Source organism: Canis lupus, chromosome 15 (assembly GCF_048164855.1).
Source record: "Canis lupus baileyi chromosome 15, mCanLup2.hap1, whole genome shotgun sequence".
Lineage (NCBI taxonomy): Eukaryota > Metazoa > Chordata > Mammalia > Carnivora > Canidae > Canis > Canis lupus.
Window position 1 is genome coordinate 35026295 of NC_132852.1, and position 12000 is coordinate 35038294.

Consider the following 12000-nt stretch of genomic DNA (forward strand, 5'->3'; position numbering starts at 1 on the left):
GGTGGTTGTGGAAGTCTGAAGGATAATTGTAATGAGGGTGTCACTTAGATTATCCCTAAGGCACACGAGACTAGAGAAGTGTTACGGTTTTTATTTATCTTAATTAAAATGTATACGTGTATGTATGTGTGTGTGGTTTTTATTTTTTATCTTAATTAAAATGTATACGTGTATGTATGTGTGTGTGTGTGTGTGTGTATTTACACCTGTACTGAAGCATTAGAACCATGAGTTATGTTTCACACTTTGTATAGGAGGTAACTTCCAACAGTTTCATCAAGCTGCCCACAGTTAAAATTTTTCATTGCCTTGTGGAAGATAGAGGAGGTCAGTGCCTCAATATATCGATATTTTCACTTACAAGTTGAAGCCTTGCTGGGCACTCCTGAGCCACAAGGATCTCTTTTGCCCTCTGGGCAGGGTTGAATTTACCATGAAGGACGCCTCACTTGGGCAGGCCCCCCCTACAATCTCTAGAGGGGCCCTCACCTTGTATTCACAAGATTCTTTTGGGGTTCTCTTAAAGAGAGCTCCTCAGATTCTTAAGCTTCCTGCTGCACAGGCCTGGGCCTTGGCAACCTGTCCCATGCCTCCGTCCCCCACTGAGCCCCACCACAGTTCCCTCTTTGTTCCAGATGCGGCATGGCTAGTATAGTTGTCCTCCTTTACCCACTAGGGATACATTCCCAAGCCCTCAGTGGATGCATAAACCACAGCTAGTACCAAACTCTATATACACTATGTTTTTTCTTATAAATACCTATGATTTGGTTTAATTTAGCAGTTAGGTGCAGTAAGAAATTAACAACACTAATTAACAATAAGCTAGAACTATTATAACACCATGCTGTAATACAAACCATGTGAATGTGGTCTTTCTTTCACAATGTCTTACTGTACTTCACTCACCCTTCTTGTGATGATGTGAGATGTTAAAATGCACATGTGATGGGATGAAGTGAGATTAATGACATACACATGGGGACCTAGTGTTAGGCTGCTGTTGACCTTTAGACCATGTGTAAGGAGAATCATCTGCTTCCAGACCCTGGTTGATTGCAGGTAACTGAAATTACGAAAAGGAACATGGTGCAGAAGAGGGGTCTACTGGAGAGTGCACCTCATCAACATGGTTTCTTGGAAGACACCACTCTAAAAGGGAAGTACCCCAAAAGAGATAGATGGTAAACCTCATTCTTTTGCTCCTTCCACATAAAGTACATCTTTGCTATCCTGGCTCAATTTTGTACGTCCTTGCAGATGTTCATGTGTATCGGTAGGAAGTCCCTGGGAAAATCTCTTTTTTAATGGCACCTTGGCTCCCCAGGCAAATGCCTCCCTGTAATGAGGGTGTCACTTAGATTATCCCACAGGCTGCCCACTAGTACCTGCAGCTCCACCCTTCTGCGTGTCATCCAAGCTTGCTGCTTCTTGTATTAATCTCTCGCAGGTCTGGGTTCTCCGTGTAAGGGCTCCTTTGGTTAGAACTTCCCTGTGACTGTTGGAGGAATCCAATGGCTCCATTTTCAGGTTCAGAAATTAATCTTTAATCAGCCTTAAAGCATTGTTTTTGGGGTGGAACTTGATGGTATGGGGACAAGGTGGGGAGAGATGGGTGCAAATAAACACACCTGCATGTGCACACACACAGACACACATGCACATCATTTTGCATATGATTGCAGAGAGGTCACAATCTTCTGAAACTCCTCTTGCTAACCCCTGCTCTAGAAGTTGAAAATGTATGCAACTTGACCTGTTTTTTTTTTAGGCCATACTAATACCTTCCTCATAATAATCTACCCTCCAATACCAGGGGCTAGAGGATGGGGATTAGAGGAGATAATTCATGTTAAGAGTGCTTAGTATAGGGATCCCTGGGTGGCGCAGCGGTTTAGCGCCTGCCTTTGGCCCAGGGCGCGATCCTGGAGACCCGGGATCGAATCCCACGTCGGGCTCCCGGTGCATGGAGCCTGCTTCTCCCTCTGCCTGTGTCTCTGCCTCTCTCTCTCTCTCTCTGTGTGTGACTATCATAAATAAATAAAAATTAAAAAAAAAAAAAGAGTGCTTAGTATAGTGCCTGATACATAGCTAGCAGTGATAATTGCTCATCTCTCTGCCAGGGTTTCGATGATCTTAATATTTTCAGGAGTTCCTTAGGTAAAAACAATAATAGCTTTGGTCATTTGCCTGTTGTTTGCCTTTTAATTTGAAGGCAAACATTTAGAAGCTTTACTCTTCTTATGAAGCCAAATCTGCAATCTTTATTTTATGTGTGATTTCACTAATTACTTGGAAGATTGGACAGTCATCCTTCTGACAGAGCTTTGACAGATTCTGTTGCTTCTAGATTGTTTTCTCCCCATGGTTTGATTATTATTACTTAGCATTCTAATCCATCTGGAATTTATCTTGGTTATGCTCTGGGGTAGGGGTTTTACTTGGTCTTTTTCTCCATTGCCAACCACCTTATTCCCCAACCACGTATTAAATAACCTTCCCCTCCCCACTGGATTATAACATCTTCTTTACATATAATAAATTCCTATATTTTATAAGAGTCTCTTTCTTGGCTTTACATTCTGTTTCACAGAACAAGGATATGCCTATTTTGGCATAAATGTGTCTTAATATTTTATAGACCTCATTTCCTTCTTGACTTTTTTTAAAGAATATAAAATATGCTCACTTGTTAATTTTTCTAAATAAAACTTTGGAAAATATTGACAAATCCCAAGAAAAAAAGCCGTAGGAATTTTTATTGAAATTGCTAATATTAGACTTATTAATTGGGTAGTATTGCCATCTTTAAATATTTAGTTTTACCAAGTTGACACATTGTAATGTCTTTCCATTTATTCAGCTAGTTGGTTAGCTTATATTTATTAGAGAAGAAAATGAGCAACGTGTTAACATTTGGAGTTTAAAAATATTGTAACATACTTAAAAAGGACAGGTTTCCCTTCTTCCCACTTTGTACTATAGCAGAGAAGTTAAAGGACTTATTTTCCTTCAATTTTCACACACATGTGGTTTCAGAACTCAAATAGAGCAGTTAAACTTCTGCTTTAAGAAGATAAAGGCTGGGGCAGCCCGGGTTGGCTCAGCGGTTTAGTGCCGCTTTTAGCTCAGGGCCTGATCCTGGAGACCCGGGATCAAGTCCCACGTTGGGCTCCCTGCATGGAGCCTGCTTCTCCCTCTGCCTGTGTCTCTGCCTCTCTCTCTCTATCTCATGAATAAATAAATAAAACCTTTTTTTATTTTTTTAAAGAAGAAGATAAAGGCTGGAAGTACCAGAAGGCTTCATATCATGTCATGGAGTCTGCTACTTACTTTCCCACCTTTTTCTCTTAGAAACACGGGAAGGTTATGTCACAGAGAATTACTGTCATGAAATCCACCCCTCATCCCCAAGTGAGGATTTAGTAGAGTGGGTGTCCCAGTTATTTTGGAAAGCTTTTTGTGGTTTTTTATTTTCCATCTGGGTGCAAACTCCTCCTCCCTGCCAACCATCCCCTCTAACCACAGCCATCTCTGCTGTCCTTTCCAATTGTCATCTCCATCTGTTATCTTCCAACTTCTTAGTGACGATATTTCATAAATCGAAAGTGGGACATGTATTTACAAGGAGAGTGGGTATAATATTTGATATCAGAATGATCTCAGAAAACCTGGGTCATGCGATCAGTGTTGCTGTATTGCTCCAGGTGTGTTATTTGGGAGATTTATTTTCCAGGTAGGGTAAAGGAAAGGGAATAAAATGGCTGCAAGAGAAGGAATACTATTCTATTTCAATTTCCTAAATTCCTTCATCCTCTTTAACACAAGCCTTAGTCTCCATCCTCTGCCTAACCAAGGTAAGTGAAGTAATCTAGATCTCTCAAATTTGGAGTAATGTTCATTATTAGAAACTTACAGTCATAAAAAACTTAAGGGTTTCAGATAGTTTTCTTGTCTGAGGCCAAACACGCAAAGCTGCCTGATTCAGAGTGCCCACTTTCCTTAATGTCTAATCTACTGAAAAGGAATATAAATTCAATAGAACACAAAATGCGCTAAGTCAATAACAATAATTTTACAAGATGGTCTACCTGTTTAACAGGCTTTGTAATTGCAATAATGCTGTTTAGCCAGAAAAACCACTTATATCTCCTGGAATGGAAGATATTTCTAAATTTAAAGATCGTTCACTGCTTTAACTAGATCTTTTATGTTCATTCTTGGCTTATTTTCAACTTTGGATTTGTGGTAGTTGGTGGGAAGAATTAGGGATAATATTGAGGTTTTTTTTCCTGACTTAGAATTAACAGACCTATTTCTGTTTCTGTCCTTCATACTCAACAACTGTTTCTCTAGTACTCTTCCATGCCAGGGTAGAGCTAAAGTGAACTTTCTCATAAAGTCAATAAACATAGTCACGTTGTCTGATGGGGATGAGAGAGCGCCTCACAGAACTGGCTCTTAAATGACACTAGTTCAGTGCAAACATCATAAAATAGATTTAGTTTTTTTTTTCCCTACTTCCCAGTGAAGCTGACATAGTATAACTCTGCTATAAGTCTGATTGTGATCTGTGTTGAATGGCATAATTTCTGGGAAAGTCAAACTTTACTTTTGTGATACAGAACGAAATAGATCAGAGGGTGGACCTGACAAGAGTTATTCACCAGAACAAAGCTTAGACAAAGGTCTCTGAGCAGGCCTTAGGTGGGGAGCATCTTTAATAGAGGCAATCTAGATCCCTTTTAATCTGGAGCTCTGAAAGAGTATTAACTATGGACATAAATCTGGCTTTTCTCTTAAAAAAATTAAAAAGGATGGGGCACCTGGGTGGCTCAGTGGTTGAATGTCTGTCTGCCTTTGGCTTGGGTCATGAACCCCAGAACCTAGGGTCCTGGGATTGAGTCCCGCATCAGGCTCCCTGCAGGGAGCCTACTTCTCCCTCTGTCTCTGCCTCTCTGTGTGTCTCTCATGAATAAATTAAAAAAAATTAGAAAGGAAATTCTCTTTATGATATAATTTTCAGTCTAAATGCATAGCACAAATTCGGATTTGGGTGTGTTTGGGTAGTAGAGGGAAGACTGTGATTCTACAGGTGGCCTATAGGTAAGAATAACATCTGATGTCGCAAGGTTAAGACTGTCATGTTAACACATTTGCATATGTCAGATGCCCTTATTGGCCATCTTTTCTTGTGCAGACATCAGCATATTGTTGCCTGGTTAGACTATAGTCGGTCAGAAAAGCAGGTAAGCCTGGAGCCAGGACTGCAACAGCAGGAGTGTCTAGCTGACCCAGTGGCAAGCTACCGAGCGGCTGCGAGTACGTTTGCTTTCTTCCAATCTGATAGAGCGCCCAAGATCCTGACAGGAGACTAGCATCCTAGATTCAGCTCTGGCACCAGTTAGCTGTCTGACTTCAGGCAAGTGATTGCCCTTTCTGCCTCAGCTACCTCATCTGCAAACAGAATAAGAAAACCTGCCCCGCTACCAGAGAGAATGACTATAAGGATCAGATGAAACTTGATTGATACAAGGTTCTGTTAAATCATTATGTCCTAGGGACCTCAGGAGAATGTTTCGCTTGGTGAGTGAGGAGAGAACATTCAGGAATCAGGTTGATGGAGTAACCACATGTAGGGAATTCCTATCATGTCTTGGAAACCTCATCCAGTGAACAAATGGCTCTCAAAAGGCAGGGCTGGGGAGGGGGAGACTTTCTGTGGAGGTTCCACTGAGGCATGTCAACCGAGTTGCTGTTCTCCGTTTCAGTTTTGCACAGGCCAGTGCTTTTTCCTTTGGTTACATCATCAATCTGGCATGCAATCATAGTTGAGTTAGATGTATCTCTCGCTCACCAGATTCCTAAATTGTGAGAGAATACGGAATACATTAACGGCTTTGTCTGCCTGCCTGACCTTTCAGCCCCTGTGGCGACTTCAGCGCCAATCCCCTCATGCCATGCTGGCCCTATCCTCCTCCCTGGCCTCCTCCACCCCCTCAACATCATCTCATAGCAGATGCTTTCTCATTTTACTAGCTGTCAGAAACTTGGTTTCCTTAGCAGTAGATTTTCCTGTCCTTCCCCTGTTAAAGTGTTCCCATCATGCTTGGATTGCTTACAACTCTGATACTTGAACAAGTGGAGTGAAAGCTAAGGACACAACTTTCAGTTCTGCTTCTTCACCCTCCCAGGGAGAGGGCATCCGCTTCCTCTAAGTAGTTTGGGGGCAAGGCAATGTGATTCTACAGATCTCCCAATCTTGACTCCTTCCCTCCCAGCTCCCAGGTTGTTACCAGAATGATCTTTCTAAATGGAAATGTTACTTGCTCAAAGCCTGATGACTCCCCTCTGCCCATCTAGGTTCCGCAGGCCACCCAGCACACAGATGGCTTTATTTTTGTCAGGTATCATGTTGGCCTCCACAAGTTTTAAGACAATTTAAATTCGTTAAGAACATTAAAGATGGATTGGAAGATGTCTTATAAAATCCATGATTTGAGTTTCACTCAGGAGAATGTTAGATGGCAACACTGGACACCAGGAACTGGGTAGGACTGCCCCTTAGCCACAGGCTAGCAGGGTTCTCCAGATGGCACAGCTACTACTATGGCCTCAACACTCCTTTATGTTAGTTACCTAGGGAGGCTCTTGTGTTTGCTTCCCCCACTACAATATCAAGTTCAACCTGAGTTAAGATCAACTCTTTTTTTTTTTTTTTAAAGATTTTGTTTATTTATTCATGAGAGAGAGACACAGGCAGAGGGAGAAGCAGACTCCATGCAGGGAGCCCGATGTGGCACTTGATCTCGGGTCTCCAGGATCATGCCCTGAGCCAAAGGCAGACGCTCAACCGCTGAGCCACCCAGGCATCCCAAGATCAACTCTTTTTTTTTTTTTTTTTTTAATTGGTGTTCAATTTACTAACATACAGAATAACCCCCAGTGCCCGTCACCCATTCACTCCCACCCCCCGCCCTCCTCCCCTTCTACCACCCCTAGTTCGTTTCCCAGAGTTAGCAGTCTTTACGTTCTGCCAAGATCAACTCTTTATCAGATATACAGGATTTATACCAATTAGGCCCCAACTACATCTGCCTCCAACTCTTGCCCCATCCATATGGGCTTTTCCAGAATAGCAATGCTATGAAATGATTAGTTGTTTGCCTGTTTGAGTTTGCTTACCCATACATTTTATTTTATTTTGTTATTTTTTTAACCGAAGAGACCCATCTTGCAGATCCCTCTGGAGCATCCATTACAGGGATGGAGTGTGCCTAGCCTGACCACACCACAATTGTGGAGTGGGAGTTAGTTACATTTCAGATTTTCATTTCGTATGGATCCAGAGCTTCTGAAAAGGGCAAGAAGCAGAGGAAGGAAAAGAACAGATAGGGCCCTTTCTGTGCTTTTGGCCATTTCCAAAACAAATTAGTTTCATGTGGTTACATGGTCATGTATTTACAGACATTCTGCTCTGTGATGCTGAGGCTGTAGCAGCAAAGTGGTTTACCTCAATTAGGATATCTGTTTTCCAATTTGCCTATTCTTTCCAGAATTACAGGAAAATTGATATATCAGCTTCATTACTTGAACTTCTAGACAATAAAATAAATTCAAGCTACTGAATTACTTCCTTTATTGCTGTTCACATTAAATCCAGAAGCTTGCAGAGGAGCGATGTTCAGAAACCTGGGCATTTGCTTCTCTAGTTTCAAGAAATTGCTGTATAGGTCAGGCTTTATCTTACTGGTGCTATTACTTACTCCACGTTCTACTCTGTGCTGGTTCCGAAACTTGATTTCCCCAGGAGGAGTTAGGCTTTCAGAACTTATGTCATCCTAGCCAAACTCATAAGGTCTATTACTAAACTAGAATATTCCTTTTCTGTTCATTTACTCAATACCTACTAAGTGTGTGGCCCTGTCCTAATGTCTGGTGAAACAAAAATAAATAAAAAATATGATGTGGTCCCTGCCATTTAGGAGCTTATGGTCTAGAAGTGGTATATATATATATATATATATATATATATATATATATATATATATATATATATATATAAACAAACATATTATATATTGTGCGTTAAGTGTAGGGTGACCTGACATCCTGGGAACATCCTGGTTTATGCTTGCTGTCTGGTATAACTATTAATAGTGTCCCCTGTCAAAACCATCTAAGGGCCACAGTAAAGGTTTCTATGAAAGTTTGAGGTATAGAGATGGTAAAAGCAGGGAGAAATCAGCCTGTTCTCCTAGAGTAGACACTCGAGCTGGGTGATGAAAGCAGTTTGAGCAGTCCAGGTCTGGGAGCTCAAGGTAGAAGTAAGGGGGAGGGGAAAATGTGCAAAACTCTGCAGGCAAAAGGGAAATTGTTCCTGAAGCAACAATTAGTCCAAGCTAGTCATTGTTTCCCAAATTTATCCTGTGAAAATAATTCCCCAAGATATTTGGTAAAAAACACAGATCTGGTCCTGCTGGTAATCTGGATGAGTATTTTTAAAGAAGTGTTCCAGATGACTCTGGGACAAACTGGAAGTTCAGAACCAATTCTATACTGATTATGGCAAGGCATACAAAGGGCTGGGAGTAAAGAGGAACAGAAACAGCAAGACTAGAGCATAAGTCACCTATCAGTCAGGTGGGTAACCTCCGGTGGGAAAACCCTCAGAGATAGAACAAGTTGGAAGACAAATACAGTAGACCTATGAAAAATGGACAGTGTGGGAACTATATGTCAGTCACAGTAGGGATGCAGAGGAATGAAAAGATGTAAGAACTACTCAGGAGGAAGAATGAACAGGACCTGGGTTATGCCGGTTACTGATTTACATGGGGTAATATGCAGTTCCAGGCATCAGAACACTTGTGTCAAATCCAGGAACCTGGGGGACCTTACATTTTGAAGGTTTAAATAGTCAGCCATACACCTAAACAAACAAACAAACAAAACCCAAGAACTGGAGAATATTGTGACGTATTTCATGTGGACCTAAAAAAAAAAAAAAAAATCCTGCTTATTTCCCATTGTTGTAGTCTTCAGAACAGTCATGACAGTTGTGTTTATCTCTGGGAAGGGCATCCTGACACCCCAACCGTTTTATCTAGACTTCAGGCAAACCTCTGCCCTTCTCCTACGGTAAGACTAGTTGCCATGCCTTATCTTGCGTTATTTTTGCTTCTGTTTTTGTGATCGAATGTGTAAGACAGTCATGACTTCTTAGCAGGGCCAACCCCTTTCAGGGGAGATGGTCTCCTGCAGTTTCAGCATGACTTTGTTCCTAAATTCTGGAGCTGCTCTCTCTGCGAGAACCTGCAGCCACCTTGCAGATTCACCGCAAACTCGGGAAATTACAATAGTAGAAGAAACGCCTTATCCAGGCTAGGAGATGGTGAAGCCTGGTGTTTGTAGTTTGTGGCAGCGGGCTTCCTTGGTGCGTTGGAAACTCTGAGGGGAGTAATCCCTAGATGGAAAATGAAGAAAATCCAAGGAGAGCTTTGCTATTTTCCTCTGCCTTCCAGCATAAAGAGGGTTTTTATTTCGAAGGCTACCTTCATCAGGCCTGTTGGCATACTTCTGAACCAGCAAACGAAGTCAGAAATCAAAGACATAGAAGTTATGAAGAGAAAGCCTCTAAAAAGGAGAATGGGAAACCGAGCAGGCTGTAACCTCACAGGGTAATTTAGCACCCTTTACCCGAGACCTGGCCCCAGAGCGTCCACCAGCGCGGTCTGGGGAGGGACAAAGCATCTACAATTCCCGTGCTTGGCTGCTTCTAGAGCGTTGCTGAGGAATTTCCAGATCCTGGGAGTGACAGGGCCGGAGGCGAACAGCTGAAATCTTCCACGCTGTCAAAGTCAGGGAGGGGGAGACGCACCAGGCAACGGCGGCCTCCAAGTTTGGTTTTGGTTTTTGATTTTTTTTTTTTTTTTTTTTTAATAAGGGGCTTCCTTTCTGTGCGGCCCAATGTCACAACGCCATTAGGTCACAGTAGCAAGAAGAAGAATTAAGAAGGGAAGGAGGACGCGTCCAGTGCGCGCGGACCCAGAAAATGGATCTTCCCGGCTGCTGCAGCCGCCGCGGCCCGAGCGGTGGGGGCGCAGCGGCGCTCGGCGGCTCCGAGTCGCAGCGGGGCAGCCCCCTTCCCGCAGCCCGGGCGCGACCACAGCGGTGCCGCGGCGGGGGGATCGGGCGGGCGCGCCGGCGACTTCAAAGGCCCGCCGCCGCCGCCGCCCCCGCCCGCGCGCGCCGATAGTACGGTCCGAGGGGGCGGCTCCTGGGGCGCGGCGCCCGCCGCAGCTGATGCGCGCCCGCCGGCCGGGAGGCGGGAGCCCGAGACCCCGGAGCCCGAGACCCGGAGCCCGAGACCCGGAGCCCGAGACCCGGAGCCGCCCGGCGCCGCGGCCCGGGGACCTGAGGAGGCCCCACGAGAGGCATCGCCCCGGCGGGAGTCGCTGGCGCGGAGGTGGCCGCGGCCGCGCCGCTCGGGAAGGAGGACGAGGAGGAAGCGGCGCTGCCTGCGGCCGAGAGGAAGCGCTCCACCCGGGCCCCCGACGGCGCTCGTTGAACCACATCCGCGCCTCCGCTGGAAACGCTTACGGGCGCCTGTCACCCGTTCCCTCCATTTTGAAAGGGAAAAAAGGCTCTCCCCCTTCCCCTACTCTTAGGAGCTGGAGCCCGAGGAGCCGCGCTCATGGCGTTCAGCCCTTGGCAGATCCTGTCCCCAGTGCAGTGGGCGAAATGGACCTGGTCCGCGGTGCGCGGCGGGGGCGCCGGAGAGGAAGAGGCCGGAGGGCCGGAGGGCGACCCCGAGGACGAGGACTCGCAAGCCGAGACCAAATCCTTGAGTTTCAGGCAAGTACACGCATCCCCGCCGAGATGCAGACGTGCTGCCATCCATCCATCTGCGGCTCATTCTGTGTGCGTGTGTGTGGTCGCTCGCCCGCGTAACCATTGCCATCGCAGTGCTGCGCCCCTACCCGTAACCGGTTCCCCGCTGTGCATTCGGAAGTTCAGGGTGCTCGGTCCGGTGTCCCCTTTCCCCCAGTTCGGTACCAGCTTTCGGAACCTAACCCAGACTCCGCAGTCTCTCCGCATCCCGGTCTGCTTGTCACTTTCTCTAAGCTTCGAGACCCCAGCCCCCGCCCCTACACACACCGAGTGTCAGGGATCCCATCTGGTACAAGTTGGGGCCTTCCCTGTGGGGAAGAAGTCGCGCCCAGGCCCTCCTGGTGTCCCCCTGTGCCCCGAAAATGCAGCCTTGGTGAAGAAGGTCGCGTGATGACAGGCCCCTAGCAGCTGGTGAGAAATGGTGGTCTTTGCTGAGCTGTCACCCAGTGATTGAGGAAGGCAGGTGACAGTATTCTCAGCTTCGGAACGAGTGAGTTCCGGACAGGTAGAGGCCTGCCCAAGAAAAAGGCATCATGGCGAGAGCTGACTTAATTTTAAGGGGGAGGAGGCAATCTTAATTTTTAAATCTATGAAGAAGGGTTCTGGTGAGAATAAGAGTCTGTTGAAAAGCGCTTTGGGAGGGATGTCGGAAGAAAGGATGACCTCAAAAATAAATGGTGATGGAGAAAAGCCCCGGAACTGAGGAATATCAGGGAGACAGGCTGAAGGCGGGGAACGGCCCTTGGAGAAAACCCCACGGTGAGCTCCCACAGGCCAGTCCCTGCCTCAGCAGGGACTAGCGGGTTGTAAAGTTAGGCAAAAATGCTGGACATTAGCCCTTGTCGATATATAAACTGTAAAGGGTGTCGGAAATACCGTTGAAAGTGGTAATTCCTCATTTTTCCCCCTTGGCAGCTCGGATTCTGAAGGTAATTTTGAGACCCCTGAAGCCGAAACACCAATCAGATCGCCTCTCAAGGAATCCCGTGATTCATCACTAGGGTTGGCAGGACCAGAGGCCAAAACCCAAGGTAAAGAAAGGCTTTCATTTTCTGCCTCTCTTGTTTTAAAGTTTTGAAAATGTAAAGAGAGAAGGAAGAAGGTTAA

At 45.4% G+C, this 12000-nt stretch overlaps 1 protein-coding gene across 21 annotated transcripts in view; it reads left to right on the forward strand.

Annotated features, from left to right (window-relative positions):
* TACC1 (transforming acidic coiled-coil containing protein 1) overlaps positions 1-12000 on the forward strand; it is a 120195-nt gene that overhangs the window by 51066 nt on the left and 57129 nt on the right. For 6 of the 21 annotated variants that reach the window (XM_072776502.1, XM_072776504.1, XM_072776510.1 and 3 more), the window contains exons 2-3: positions 10671-10857; positions 11809-11924. The exons of 3 other annotated variants lie outside the window; for them this stretch is intronic. In XM_072776502.1, the coding sequence (XP_072632603.1) occupies positions 10697-10857; positions 11809-11924 (277 nt within the window). In that variant the 5' untranslated portion in view covers positions 10671-10696. Of the gene's footprint in view, positions 1-10300; positions 10858-11808; positions 11925-12000 lie in introns of those variants that run through there. 12 more of the 21 variants (XM_072776515.1, XM_072776516.1, XM_072776517.1 and 9 more) reach the window with 4 other exon arrangements.